At 26.3% G+C, this 16,611-nt stretch overlaps 3 protein-coding genes across 3 annotated transcripts; 2 read left to right on the forward strand and 1 right to left on the reverse strand.

Annotated features, from left to right (window-relative positions):
- Positions 1 to 9,603: 9,603 nt before the first annotated feature.
- OCT59_010197 (uncharacterized protein) lies at positions 9,604 to 10,260 on the forward strand (the record flags this gene model as incomplete). The annotated part of the gene is made up of 4 exons (XM_066132867.1): positions 9,604 to 9,759; positions 9,978 to 10,011; positions 10,085 to 10,121; positions 10,221 to 10,260. The coding sequence occupies 4 exons, from the start codon at positions 9,604 to 9,606 to the stop codon at positions 10,258 to 10,260; spliced, it is 267 nt and encodes an 88-aa protein (XP_066000472.1).
- Positions 10,261 to 12,254: 1,994 nt separating this feature from the next.
- Positions 12,255 to 12,530, reverse strand: OCT59_010198 (uncharacterized protein; the record flags this gene model as incomplete). Its single annotated transcript, XM_066132868.1, has 1 exon — positions 12,255 to 12,530. The coding sequence occupies one exon, from the start codon at positions 12,528 to 12,530 to the stop codon at positions 12,255 to 12,257; it is 276 nt and encodes a 91-aa protein (XP_066000473.1).
- Positions 12,531 to 13,570: 1,040 nt separating this feature from the next.
- OCT59_010199 (uncharacterized protein) lies at positions 13,571 to 14,264 on the forward strand (the record flags this gene model as incomplete). The annotated part of the gene is made up of 5 exons (XM_066132869.1): positions 13,571 to 13,582; positions 13,753 to 13,758; positions 13,853 to 13,904; positions 14,002 to 14,164; positions 14,246 to 14,264. 5 exons carry the CDS (start codon positions 13,571 to 13,573, stop codon positions 14,262 to 14,264), a joined length of 252 nt encoding a protein of 83 aa, XP_066000474.1.
- Between the last annotated feature and the right edge of the window lie 2,347 nt (positions 14,265 to 16,611).

Below are 16,611 nucleotides of genomic sequence, written 5' to 3' on the forward strand. Positions count from 1 at the left end.
TTAAAAGTTTGAAATGCATCAATAATAACCATTGTGTAATTTAAAATACCTGGTTTGTAAAAATTTTTTTCCCTCTAGTTATACCCATTTATTTTGAATCTTTAACTAAATAGGAACCAAATGAAAGAGTAATGAAAAATTGTTTCACAAAAATGATGATCTTCCCAAAAATCTTTAAAAGCACTCTCTATAAAGATGAAAATTGGCGTTTTTTTGTTTTTGCATAGTTTCACAATAATTAAATACTCTTTAAATGGAATAGAATAAGGAATCATGTCATAAATAATAAATACGTATGGGGGAAATATGTTACCGTATCATAGTGATCACTTATGCTAGAATCAATCAACGTGGAGAATAAATTATTTAGCACGCGGCAAGAAAAATTCACTAGTACATGTTACTTTTAAAAAAATGTATTGATTACATGATTTATGATTGTCATAAAAAAATTTTTTAATTTGTGAATATTTTTACTTTCACGTGTAACTATCGCTGCATACATTAATGTTGATAAGCTCCCTATTACCATTCCTACATATTATATTATTATCATGCTTATTATAAAAGGAAAAATATTTCATTATCAAAAATATCACGTTTATCATCCATCCTTTGTTTAAACAATTTAAAAAGAAATTTTTAACCCAGAACTTTAATTTGAAACAGAAATGCCACTTTGATTAAAATAGTTAAAAAAAAATAGGGGGAGCGGAAATTTGAAACAAAGAAATATATATATATTTATCTATTTATTATTTAAAGAAGTCACTTCCATATAATTGATATTCATTCTGGAGCTAATTATGTGTCACCATGTAGAATTTGCATGATTACACTTGAATTCCGGAGTGTTTAGTTATTCGATGGGCCGAAATATTTAACATCGTACAATGTCGTGACATCTATCTTAACTTATTAGGTATTTTTGTATAATATGATGATTTATTGTTAAATGATTGGCTGTCATTGTGACACTGATGATGACAATCATTCAACTATCATAAACTGCGCTAATTTACCACATATGTGATAGTAAAGTATTATAATATTAAAAAATAGCGTGTAAAATATAAGACTTTTAAACAATTAAATGAAAATATTGGCTAATGAAGAAAGTATTTAAACGCCAATATACATAAATTATTAATAAAATTAAAATTTTATAATTAAAATATTATTAATTCAAATTAAAAAAGTAAGATCATAGTTCTTTCAACGTGATAAGATTTGTATAAATAACGCGCATTATGTACTAATGAAATTGTATTAATTTGACTCAGAGTTTTGTGTTAAAAGTGACAGAACTTTAATAATATTTATATTTATTAATTATTTGTTTCTATAATAATCAATCGAGGCAAAAGTGATTGATAAAAATAATAGCAGAACAAATAAGATTAAATAAATTTGAAAATTTTAAATGAGGAAATCAATACAATAAAATGTGACTTCACGATATCAATAATTAATTTAAATTGTATAATCAAAATAATAAACAATAAATACTTGCTTGAATGCTATTATTAAATGAACAAAAATTAATTTAATTATAATTACATTAAGGTATAATAAATTACCAAATCACGGTGAACAACTCCTTTCAATTAAAATAATTCAGAAAATACTAACTATACAAATACAACTAAATGAAAAACTGAAGACTCTATAGGAAATTAAAGGGCTAACTTTTTAAATTGAACTTATTTATGCAATACAACCAATTTTTTCTTCTTGAAAATATTAATAATTCAGTGCAAGTCACACGACAACAGCCATTCAATATTGACCGTAACGAAGAGCATAATAAGTACTATACAATAATCTATAATGATAATAATATTTGTTAAACAAAAATTATAATTTTTTATCACAAAATAAAAATATTCTAATTATTAAGAAAAAACTTTAATATTAATTGCGTGTAAAATATATAAGACTTTTAAACAATAAATGAAAAGATTGGCTAATGAAGAAAGTATTTAAACGCCAACATACGCAATTATTAATTAAATCAAAATTTATAATTAAAATATTATTAATTCAAATTAAAAAAGTAAGAAGATTCTTGCGACGTGATAGAATTGTATAAATGACGCGCATCACGCACTAGTGAAACTTTATTAATTTGACTCAGAGTTTTGTGTTAAAAGTAACTGAAATTTAATGATATTTATATTTATTAATTATTGTTTCTATAATCAATCGAAGCAAAAGTGATTGATAAAAATAAAAATAGCAGAACAAATGAGATTAATAAATTTGAAAATTTAAATAAATCATACAATAAAATGTGACTTCATGATAACAATATATAAATTTAAATTGTAAATCAAAATAATAAACAATAAATACTTGCTTGAATGCTATTATTAAATTTAAATGAATAAAACTTAATTTAATTATAATTACACTAAGGTATATAATATAAAAATCCGAATCAGGAACTCTATTACAAATATAACTAAATGAAAAAACTGAAGACTCTATAGGAAATTAAAAGGAAGTTTTTAATGTCAACTTTTAAATTAAACTTGTTTATGCAAAATACAACCAATTTTTTTCTTCTTTAAAATATTAATAATTCAGTGCAAGTCAAACGACAACAGCCATTCAATATTGACCGTAACGAAGAGCATAATAAGTACTATACAATAATCTATAATGATGATAATATTTGTTAAACAAAGATTATAATTTTTCATCACAAAATAAAAATATTCTAATTATTAAGAAAACTTTAATATTATTTGCGTTTAATATATAAGACTTTTAAACAATTAAATGGAAAGATTGACTAATGAAAAAAGTATTTAAGCGCCAACATACATAAATTAAAATTAAAAATTTATAATTAAAATATTTTTAATTCAAATTAAAAAAGAAAGAAAATTCTTGCGATGTGATATGAATTGTATAAATGACGTGCACTATATACTAATGAAGTTGTATTAATTTGACTCAGAGTTTTGTGTTAAAAGTAACTGAACTTTAAAAATAATAATATTTGTATTATTTGTATTATTCATTATTTGTTAAAGAATCGAAGAAAATGATTGATAAGATAAAAATAGAAGAACGAATAAGATTAATAAATTTAAAACTTTATAGTTAATTAGGAAATTATACAATCAAATGTGACCTCACGATATCAATATTTATTTTAAGATGAAATCTAAAAAATGACAAACAATTAAATACTAGATTAGTGAAACTGTCAAAATAACGTTAGCTCTATAGTACAATCACAGCTAATAAATGAAAACCTGAAGTAATAAATCTCCTCTATAGGAAATTAAAGGAGAATTCTTTAACGCCAATTTCTTAATTTGAACCTACTTATGTAAAAAATTAAAAATATAAAAACAAACAACCAACTATTTTCTTACTCATATTAATAATTCAATTAACTAATTTGATATTTTCAAATTCTTTATCATTGAATTAATAATCCTCTTAGCATACAATGATATATTTCATTTGAGATTTTCCATCAAATTCAACCAAGGTGAAAGAACGAATGAAAAAGTCTTTGGCGCTAGAATTTAATTATTCAAAATTAGATATTAAAAAAAAATACATACAACATCTATATATTAATCTTGATACCACTTGGGAGTGAAATTATATTTTTATTTTCTGAGTTATCACATTTCCTTATCATTTAAAATAAATTTCATGCTATTAAAACTCATTATACAATAATAAAATATTTGTTTCACAAATGATTGCACTCCAAAATACTTACTTTAATTGTTAAAAATTAAAAATTTAAAGTAATATTATTAATTTGCATTAGAAAAAAAAAAGAAAGTTTAATATAATTGGCATTCATTTGTGATAATATTGATAGAGCGACACTGACTCAGAGCTCGAAAAAACGAAACTAAACTTAAATAATATTTTTAAAAGACGGAATTGAGAAAATCTAAAATAGTAGAACAGAACGAATAAGACTAGTAAATTAAATCTGTCACATGCCATGTGATCGCACGTTTAAACACAGATTTTCATTAGAAACTTTAATTAATGAATAATTCAGGAGACTTTTGCAACTCTTGCAAATAATAACCATTCATAGTAAATTAAAGGAGAAGCTTTTAACGCCATCTTTTTATTGAATCTATTTAAGTAAAAAAATTAAAAATTATCAATTAATTTTCTTCCTTTTGGAAATATTAATAATTATCAATTTGAAAATTTCCTATTCCTTATCATTGAATTAATAATCTTTGGGAACTAATCCAACATACAATGATGCATTTTTCTTGAAACTTTCTATCAAGTTATGACCAATTTATTTGAGTTTGGTTAGTTACTACTAGTTATAAATGTCTTAAAACTTTGAAAGAACGATTGAAAAACTCCAAACGAGACTAAATATTAAATAAAATATATATACCGTATATCAATTGAAATATCTTTCCCTAAATGTTATATGAACGACACCACTTGATATCATTTGAAATGTAAATAATGATACAATCTTTATTATTAAACCATGACATATCCTCACGACGAAATTCAAATATTTGTTTCACAAAATGAGGGATTTATTCAATATCTAAATTTGAAATATTGAAAGATTATTCTTACCTAAATTATATAAGTATTTGTATGCGAACGACATCACTTGATATCACTTGAGCGTAAATGTTGATGAAATGTTTATTGACTCGGAGAAAATATACAAATAAAATTGTATTTTAGTTTAATTCTCAATTATCACGAATAATGAGAATCGTTAAATTTAAATTCTAAAGGCTAAAGAATCTAATACTGCATTACACAATTTATTTATTTCACAAAAATTGCGCGAGGTCTTATTCATAAACGAAATGTAAGACAAAATTTTCCATAATTAAATAATACCTTATCAATTTTATCAATTTACGAGATTATCTACAGATTCCATGAGTTGATACCGTAGTCGATAGGGTAAGATTTAATAAATATTATGCAAATATTTCCATAAAAATTGTAGATCTCAAATTAAAGTTAGACAACTTAGAGATCGCGATTGTTGAACACGTGACTTCCGAAGTTCATTCCAGGACCCCTGAATATGATGAAGGTATCACATCACATTAGTTTCAATCATTATATGAAAATGTTATTTTTCTTCAATGATAGAGAAATGTTATTATCATATGTGATGACTCTATATTATCACTGTTAAGGTTCCTCCTATTCATGAGCCTTGATGGACGATATGTAAAGAATAGATTAAACAAGTTAAACGACTAATAATTATGTCTTTTATTAAACGCTATTAAAATGCTAAAATGCTAAAATGCTTAACAACTTACAATTTTTAATTAACTTATTTAACATCATCACAAGACTAATTATCCTATCGATGATTGGCAATCATGGTCCAAGTATTTGTGCCTGGATCAATTAAACAAAACTTGTAGAAGTACATGACTTTGCGGTAGTTCTTGCTGGACAAAGTAATATATTAATATAATCGAACTAAATAAAAAAGTTTTTGCATAGACTTGACCAATTAAATTTAGTTCAAATAAACGACAGAAAATAAGACCGACTGAAATTTAAATATATTATTCAATATTCAATGTGCTTCTTTAATGAAATGCTTTTAATGTTAATACATCGATTAGGTATGGCTAATCAATTTTGATCAATCATGGACCACCGAAAACCAATAAATTCTCTAGTTCTATCAAATATAAAAAATATAAATGCTATTCAGTAATTATAGCCATTGGCGTAGCAATCATAATCAATCTAAAGCCTACAATATGGCCGGCCGGCATTATGGCATTAAGTGAAATATCACGTGACTTTACTTGCTTTCAAAGTTTTGACAATTAATAATTTTACGCGTAATATGATATGTTTTTTTCAAAATTTTTCTTCTCTTTAATGTAATAAGATCGTGTTCTTTTATAATTGTTCTTTTTAATTCTCCCTAATATTATTTTCTACTATTTTGTCGATTTTATTATAAAGTACTTATCTTGATTGAATTAACATGTCTTTAGTTTTAAAACTATAGTATGTTTTTTTCTCAAGATTTCTCATCGTCGACGAAATCCATAATTTGTTCCCAATTTATTGACTTTACCACCTTGAATATTGTAAATTAAAATCATCAGAAATTATTTGAATATTTTAAATAATTAAAAGTACATTAATAATTTTCATAATCTGCTAAAAGAAATCTGATATACGATCTTTTTTATTAAATACTTAACATAAATCTATACAATATAAATATTAATTTTTTGATTTTCCTAATTAATTCATTTTAAATATGCCAACAATTTCACCTTTCCTCGTTGAAAATAGATATTAATACGAGAATTTCAAGAGTAGGTGTAACAAATTTTATAAATTCTATAGAAAGTTTAAATTACACTATTAAAGAAAAACTATTTTTAGTAGTTGAACGCCATTTAACATAAATAATTAATTTAAATAGTAAATTCTGCGATTTTCCAACAAATTAAAATCTCTAGGTGGTTAAATAGTAGAAAATATAAAGTTTAACCGTGCAAATACGGTTCTTTAGAATATGATGGATTCAAAGCGCATAAATTTTCACCTCAAGAGCGGTATCGATCTTAATTTCATAATTTCGATAAGATTGAATAAAATAATTCAAATCCAACATCTTTATATTCAATCTTTTTAAGCACACTTTATTCATTTTAATCTGGAAATATAAATATCTTAGTCATGAACTTTTATTACTTAATACAGTTCACCCTCACTATAGTGAATCCCATGGGCTGGAGATTAAAATTCGTTATAGTGAGAAATTCACTATACTGAGGGTCATTTTATTATATATATAAAAAATCTGTACCTGAACTTTTCTTACTTTTCTTCATTATAGCAAGTTATTCACTATATAAAATTCACTATAGAGAGGGTGAACTGTATAGCCTCAAAATCTAGTAATTTTGTATTATAAGGAACGCTCACCAATTGATATAAATGCTTTCAATCAATTTTGGTCAAATTTCGAAGTTCAATTAATCGTTATTTTGAAAACAATTCTCTTCCGACAGATGTTTAATATGTAATATCTGTGCCAATATTTTTCGCTTTCATGTAGTCATAGAATATAATTGATAAAGATTCTGGATAGAATTAAGAGAGCTTAGCCTTGTTCAGCTTGTACGTATAAATGTTATGTGGTATTGAAAAATAGGGTTTCAGTTTATTAATATCGTAATTCAGAAAATATTAGATTAATGAAAACATTAGAATCAAAAAAAAAAATTTTGAATTTTGTCGTAATATTTGTTGGGGTTGAATTGGAAAGTTTAAAAATGAAAAAGTTTGTCTTAAAAGCTTTTTTAATTATGGAACCAAAACCGAGCATAAGGGCTTTCTTTAATAGGAATATATTTTATTTGATACGGCAGTAGGATATAAACTTTTTATAATATTTATAAAACTTGTTGTACCTAATCTTGAAGATCATATATTATACTAAGTAATCATTCGAAGAAAGAGGATTTTGTTGCATATTTAATATGAAAAATTATAATTTTTTATTTCTAATATACAATTTTAAGAGACTGGTATTTATAATAATTGAAAAAAAGCAACGTGCTTATTAAAATAAATAAATAAATAAATAAATAAGTACTATGTTCATATATGGAAAGATTAAAAAAAAAAGACAATGGAAACAATGGTATATTGACGCGATTCACCATTATTTATACATAGAGATTAATTAAGTAAATTTTTTAAATCCGGAACGGTCCGAAAAGTGGTTGGAATTAAAGTTCGTGTTTTTTTTGGATAAACATCTATACAAGCCACAATTTTTAGGCCAATCGCTTTTGTTGCAGATCATACAGCTTGGTTAGATTAGATTTCACAACTTCGTGAAACCTTGATTTATCTCACTTTTTGAATTATTTCCTTCTAGTTCAAAGGTTTCTATAAACTTTATGGTTAATTAGGTGAGTAATGTGTAAAAAAAATAATAGTAATACTTAATTAGTTTTGGTTATTGTACTTATTGATATTAGTGTTTAACATTATTTTCTTGATTTCTTTCTTTATTAGAGTAAAAAGAACATAGGCAATTATTGTATCATGACCCCTTTTATAGAATTTTATTTTGATTTCAGCGGTTACCCAAGGACCATCAAATAATAAAGGAGAATAAATAGGTAATATCTTTAGTGTAATTATGAATATTGTTTTTAATTTATATTAATAATTCTTTTTGTGATGGCCTAAGATATTTAGTAATTTGACCGAAAATATGTTTCAATTGTAAAATGCAAAATGCCAGTTCTGAAAGAACAATTCATTCCATAAATCAGAAACCACTTCTTCGACAAGAACTCGGACACATTATGCACAGAAATGTAGATAAGTTTTTTGACTTATTATTTCCAGTGACAGAAAAATATAAGTGTGTAGTTGACCGAATTTAGAAGAATGTAAACAGGAAGGAAAATGGAAAAACAAATGGGTAGAGTTACCAATAGACGGATCAAAGGGAAAAGATTTTATTCGCCATTACTTCGATAACAAATTTTATCATTCAACACCGTAATAAAATCCGACCCGTTAGATTCCTAGTCCATGCAAGTTGTTGTCCCCTCTTAAGAAGAACAGGATGTAAACCAGACATTGTTCTAGTTAACGAGGAATCACATCATAAAAAAAGGATCGAACGAAATGGTAAACTGTGCGGGATCAACATAATAGAAGGTTTGTCTTTGAGTTCACATTGTGTGGTAGTCTTATGAGAGTCTGGCTTTTTGACCGTTCAAGCTGCATTAGTTCGAACGCAATTAATATCCATCGTGATCCTGCCATGTTTATTAGAGTAATTACTGGATTTGCCACTATGGGATTATCCTATTATGGATTTTCCTTCCAGACTTGGATGCATTGAGATAGAGAAATGGGACGAACAGCAACCGGAAAATAAAATGACCGAAAGGTTATTGTTGATTGAAACGATTTTTCATCGGACAGTAATAAATGGGCGGGATACTATCTGTTAGAGAGCATACCGTTTGGATAAAAAAGGGAAGGAAATGACAGACAATGAGTTTATCATAAAGGATTCGTGGCGACCCATCTCACGACAGATCGTGAAGTATTATCATCACGAAGATGTTACTTTGAAGGATGGAGACAACCAAGACAAAGCAGTTGATGACACCTTCGTTTGTATTCGAAAACAATTACATCTTCCCCTCAATCACATTTCAAGTAACAACACGAGAAAATAGTTCTAATGAAAATTATACCAGTTTCTGGAGATCAAAGTCATCTGGTTCCTTTAAAGGGCAAACCTTTCAGTTAAGAGAACCGGAATATCGTAGACTAATTACCTCTACATGTGGGAAACTCATTTACCGCTTCAATGATCAAGTAGAACTGCTCACCACCCTCTATGATGCCATAGAAAGTCATAGCAATTTATTTCGCATTATATTTCGTTATACAATATTATGATAGGAGCAGATGGCCGGGGATTTATCATAGATTTGGACTATGCTATTGATCTTTGTTTTGACCAATATTCGGCTACGAAATGTGATTAAAAAAAAAAAGGATTCACAGTGTCACAGAACCGGAACTTTACCTTTCATGGCTATAGAGATTCTAAAACATAATGCGGAACACACGTTTCAACATGACCTAGAATCTTTCTTTTATGTGTTATGCTGGATTTGCTGCGAATATGAAGGTTCTCGTGGCAAATTACGTGCTAGTGATTGTGGACGAAAGAATCTGATGAAATGGGTTGAAGGGTCACCAGAAACGATAGGTACGATCAAATCGGGAATGATTTTAGATTTCGAACGTGATATCCTTGAAACTCCCTCCATACTTTGATAACCTTAAAGGGTTTATGGCACAATTTCGCAAAATACTTTTATAAACCAATACTAAAATCGTTTGCTGAAGAGATTCAGTAAAGAAAAAATTAAAAAATTCTGACAAATGCATTCGAAAATTAGTTATCTGTTATAACCAATTTGTATCATGTGAAAGGTAACATGACTTCCATTTGTATCAAATGTTAAGAACTCTGCGTTTTTTAACTTGTACACTTCTCGTGATTTAGGTACAATATATATATATATCCCGCTCTACTTAACTAGGTAAAGGAGTTTATTTTCGGGAAAAATAATGTGTTCAAGAAATTTCCAAACGTGCTAACACTATGTCTAACTATTTATATATCACCATCTAATGACCAGTAATACTACAATTATTACATCCAATATAGAAAGAGGATAATACACTACTGAGTGGTTTTTTTCCGATAATATCTTGATTTGGATTTTTTTGGAGAGGTTATTAGCAAATCTGTTTGTAATATTTGATTGTGAGAAGAAAATCTTTATTATGTACTGATACGTTGAATCAAACAGATGAAATTGATGAAGCATTTTGGGATGAAATGGAATTACAAGATTTAATTAGCAAACTACCATTTGATGATCCTATGGATGCAGATGAGTTGCTTCATATTGATGATTGTTTAAAAAGTAACAAAGGGGTTAACTGATGATGAAATTGTATCTATGGTAAAGTCAAATAATAATAATGAACCAAAAGCAGATCCAAATGTAGTCCTCTAGTAGTAATTTCAAAGCTCAGTATATAGGGGATTGACTGTATTTGTTTGATGACTGATTTATTTGTATGTTATGTAATTTAATTATTATTGATGTCAATTTAATTCAACTTCAAGTTCCAAGTTTAAAGAACCTATAAACCAAAACTCTAATGATAATTTTAAAATTACTCAAATTGATTGAAACAAAATACGCTTTCATGTATAATCAAAAATATAATTGTAATTAACTAGATGAATAAAGTATTTCATACCTTATTTAAAAATTCATCTGTAATATTTTGAAAATTATGTAAACATTTTAAGATAACTTTTTTATTTTAGTTTCGAATATATTCATTTTTGCTTTCATCATAATTTAATTAACCTTCCATCCATATTTCTGAATACACTGAAGTCAAATTATTTATAACTTTTTCTTTATTAATATTATTGAATTGATCAGGTATCCATTCAGCCACAATATCATTTGATAATTAATTTAATTAATTTTTAATTACATTTCTTGAATGAAATTATCAATTTTTTTCATTTCTTTTTTATTATTTTCGTTTGGATATTTACCGTATTTAACTATATTAAAATTACAGCTCAAATATACAATTTTCAACGAAAGTTTTAAAAAAAAATAATCTATTGGCTTCCTTTCATTTTTGATTCAAACTTTGATATCTGATATAATTAATTTTCGACACAATTTCTATTCTCTTCAACCTAACTTTAAAATGTAGAATTTAAGTATTGTTCAAATTCATTTGTCACAAAAAATATGCTTAAGATACTTTGAATATGTAGAATCATACTTACAACCATTTTGCTACTTATGTGCTTATATTAGCATTATTCCATTCATAACCCTTCCCCTATAGTATTCAGCGCTCCCCTATAGTATATGTATAAATTAGTTTACTAACCTCATTACAATATGACACTAAATTCACAAACTTCTATAATACAATTATCTATTATATGTAATCGAAACTATCGTCTCGTCACCTATTAAATGAAAGATAAAAAAGGTCACTTTCGTAGTAAAGATGTTTTAACTGTGAACTAGATTAATATACAAAAACCATAAAAGATATAAAATTACTTAAACTTACCAGACACTAGTCTAATAATAATAATAAATAATAACAAAATAAAATAAACGTAAATAGATCCTGGTCAAGAAAAGTGTGTAAATGGGAAATTCATAACGTAAAACGAAGATTTACAATTTTGAACACTATTAAGTCGTTGTAAAAGAAGATACAACGCCTTTCTAATATGTTTATTTTTACTTTCAGTGTTTACATATTCACTTTAAAGGACTTTAAAGAAAAGTAGAACTTTTTTTTTTTAACGCCAAGATTAACTGTTAAGTCAATTTATTAAAACAATAAAGTAAACAGTACAAAACCATTAATACAAACTACCATTATACCATCATACAGACGTTTAATATTCATACAATAATACATCACACCTTATGAATATAATGAGTGACATAATAAAAAAAATAAATAGAAACGAAAAATAAGAATATGACAAAAAAAATCTACCAATAATGATCAAAGATATAATTATGTAATAAGAAACAAAAGTAACGGCAACTGTATAATAAATTACGCAGATCCAATAATTTTTGTTGTATATACTGTATACTAATAAATCAGAATGATGATCCATTGAACATTTGGTTTGCGAATGGATTAATTGTATTTTGTGAAGGTAATTGCGCAATTCTGACCAAAGTATCCGCGTTATTGATCGATGAAATCCCTCTATATCTTCTATACATAATCCTAAGTCTTTGACGCTGAATTATTCTATTCATGGTTCTACGTCTTTGGCGCTGAATTCTTCTAGCGCGACGTCTACTTAGAATTACTTGAGTAAAATTAACGGAATAACCGTGTAAATTTCTATGATTATTATTTAGCGTCATTTTTTTTTATACAATGAATTATGAAGTTGAGAGATATAAAGAGTTCAGGAAAAAGATTAAATGAATAATTTATTAATTTGCTGGTATTTATACAAAATTAAAATGCGCGTAATACAAAAAAATCAAAAAAAATTAGGTATACTTTATCGGCAAATTTTCTGGTAAATCAGAAAACTCGCGAATTACATTATTATTGTAACTTAACGCCTTAATTTGTCTATTTAAAGCTTATGTCATTAAAAATCCCACCTACACAACAGTCAACAGGCGAAGAATATGATGTCCAAGATTTTCATCCCCAAAAAGTTAATTCTGGTCAGAATCAACATAATTTCAGCCTTAAATTTTGGCTGTTAAATCAAATTTGATTCACATGATGTGAAAATCTCTTATTTAAGAAATTTAATTGGTTCGTTGCTGATCTCAAATTCCAGTCAAAAATCCGAAGACAATAATATCACGTGTGTGACTGTTATAATCCAATTATAAGTCACATTGAAAAAGTTGTACTTTTTGTATGATATGTGTATCCTACTATCAAACGAATGATTCGATAAAGAAAAAATAAAGAGGATATATTTATACATAAATTCTTTTTAAGGAATATCACATAATATCACATATGAATGATTTTTCCTTAATTTGTTTAATTCATTGATTTCAAACCAAAAGGATAAACAGTTGAATGAACCAGAAAAATATTGAAATATATTAATTGTATAAAAAGTAGCTTTTTCCTTTTACAGAATGAGAAAATTATTAACATATATAAGTACATTAATCTTTTAATATTAACTACTACCATCTCCTATCTACAAGTTTGCGTTATTAAGTCTATTGCTTAGTTTTTGAATTATACTGAATAGGAATCCTGTGATTCATTTCAAAAATTTATTTTATGTTATTGGTCAGTCTATTTTTGTTAATGGCTAAATAATTGATTGGATTTTTATTGGTGATCCCCACCGTTTTCAAAGTAAGTGCTGTGGCTTAGAATTTGATCAACGTTGTAACACGATACCATTTAAATAAAAAAAAAAATGATATACAAAGTTGTTATTTGAATATACATTTAGAAGCAATTACTCTAAACATTACGATTACAAACGTTTAAGTAAAATTCAAGAAATTGGTTTGGAAAAGTCTATCGTACGAACTGGAAAATTCTCATAAATATTTAGCATTGAAATCTTTTTAATTTCAATAACGCTACGGTTAAAAGATTGAGGTATTGAAAAAATTATAATATGATAAATCTTTTGATATATATTCACTTCTTAAACTTTTAACAAAAAAATTCTATTTTGTTTTTTAAACTTTAGCGAAAAGTAGATTTTTATGATAATATTATTCGTTTTTGTGGCGTTACAAGAGGTATATTTAAAAATTTTTTATATATATAGTTTAACTTTTTTATGAAAAAAAAATATTTAATATTCTAATGGGAGCACTCCTCAAAACTATTTAAAAGGATTGATCATGAAATTACAAGCTTATGATTTTGATATTATTCATCGCTCAGGAAAGAAACATTTAAAGAATATTACTATTTGGACTTTGTTTAGTAATCTCGGAATGATAAATTTAATCTTGCATTTCAATTGGCGTATGCCTATCATAATTGCCATGATCTGGTACTGTAATTCATTAAATTATATTACGAATAACGTGTTAAATTATTTTATTTACTAAATTTAATTGTTTATAATAAATAGCATTTCAAGAATACATTGATCCATCAAGATATCATCAAGTTAGTTGATTTTGGATTGTCAAAAAGAATCGTAGAAATATGGAACCTTTAATTAAAATTATTTGGATTAATTCCTTATATTGATCCAAAAAGTTTTCGTATAAATATTACTAATTAAATGAAAAAAGTGATATTTATAGTATTGGTTGGAAATATCTAGTGGTAAACTACCTTTTTATAACAAATTATATGTATTTTATATTTAGAAATAGGCATTTTACAAGGTCTTAGAGAGACACCTTTTCCTAATACACCTAAAGATTATGTAAAAATTTATATTTGGTAAATATAATTAATTTCAATCATTACTTATAATAATTATTATTATAATTGTGTTTATTTTAAAATTGTTGGAATAATGAGCCGGATAATCATCCAGCTATCAATCAGATCATTACCAAATCAAAGGATTTTTAGAAATATAATTCAAATACAGATAAGCAAAAGGATCAGTTGAGCGATGTTGATAGAGGCGTTACAGTTCAGCTTGTAAATGATATTTTACGTTTACAAGATGCCTTAGAATTTACGTCACAAACCTAAGACCAAATATTGAAATCAATTCCAATATGTAAATAATCTTCTTAATAATTATGGAAGTAAGACCAGATTGACCCCTCATTGAGGCTGTTTTACAACGTCATGTTCTTGAAGAATTTTTTTGCTATGTTTCCATGACTCTCATTCTTTTGAAACATAAAATGTACGTAGGGCAGATGATTTGATTCTATTTATGAGAGAATTCGAAAAAACACGATAGCATTACCCCTGCTGTAACTGCAAAAATAGGGTATTCGTCACTTGAAAATCGTGGATTCTCTAATATTACTAATATTACTAATATTACGATCGAAAAAGAAACATATGAACATAACTTCATTCATAAATTCAAAACTAAACTCAACGAGGAAATGGGGCAATATCGTAAGATTTTAGATACTAAAAGGAAAAGAGAAATTGAAGAAAAAGCAGCTAATATTTGATGTAATCAGAAATTTTTTTTTTTTTAGGATTCAAACACAAGAGCCTATCTGGCAAATTCATTGATTTCTAAATGAGGATAAAATAAATCCAAATTTAATGGTTGGAATATGAGATGATGATAAATTAGATGATTTCGAAATTGACATCTGTTAATTCCCATTAATAGGAGGAACTGAATGGAAATGGTGATTTAAAGCGCAGAATTTACGCGCACGCAATTGTACATCCCGGAAGGTTCATTCCGAAAAAATAAATAAAAATATTCTATAATTTACTATAAGTAATAAATGTTAGATTACTTGAAATTTGTCTTACAACGATAACAGTTATACAGTCAGACCTCGATATACCGATATTCGATATGCCGATATACAGTATATTAAGAGCTAGATATAACGATAAAATTTTACTCCCACTATATGAATATCGGTATAATTTTGATATAACGATATTTTTCAAAGATTTTCATATATCATATCGTTATATTGGAGTTTGACTGTATTCTAATGAATCAGAAAAAGACACATTGAAATATAATTATCTCTTATACTAGTACCACATATATTTCACTATTTCATATAAAATAAATATATATGTGTGTAAATAAACCATTTAATATTAACCTAACCATCACTGCATGGAATTATTTAACACTTATAGATTTTAGATTTTTATTAACTACGGATTTATAATAAAAACAATATTAAATGATTTACAAACATGATTCATAAAAGTGCGCCCCCTTACAGTTATTCAAATCGGTTTTTGTACGATTTTTGCATTATTAAATCACAAAAAGACCAAGGATCAATTAATTAAATTTTTTACTTAATTTGCTTCGTTAGTCATCATCAATTTTACGTGACCAACAATATACTAACCGAATAAATTATTTATAACTTTTAGTAAAAATCATTCTTTACAGCAACATAAATTGGGATGTCAAGGAGTTTAATGACCATTTGATCTGAATCATCCAACTTAATTAGAATCGGTCATCAATGAGAAGGATGAATGGTTAACTTAATATATTAGAGTCGATATTTCCAAAATGGTAAAAATCAAATTACAAGGCATTTCATTTATCAATACTTTCTGCTTATATAATTCAATACAACGCTTACTTCACTTTAAGCATAAAAACTGGAGTAATAGTATCGTACATTTGAACTTCTACAAATGATAGGATAATAATTGAGACATTAATTTATTAATCAAGTGGAAGAATCTTACATCTGTGTCTCTTTATCAATTACAATGATAAGGTGCACTTTGGCCAGCTGTGTCTCTGGTTTTTTCAGCCATAGGCTTCAAAAGATAGAGTTAAAAAATTTCTTGGCAAAA

The sequence above is a fragment of the Rhizophagus irregularis genome, chromosome 18 (assembly GCF_026210795.1).
Source record: "Rhizophagus irregularis chromosome 18, complete sequence".
NCBI classification, from domain to species: domain Eukaryota; kingdom Fungi; phylum Glomeromycota; class Glomeromycetes; order Glomerales; family Glomeraceae; genus Rhizophagus; species Rhizophagus irregularis.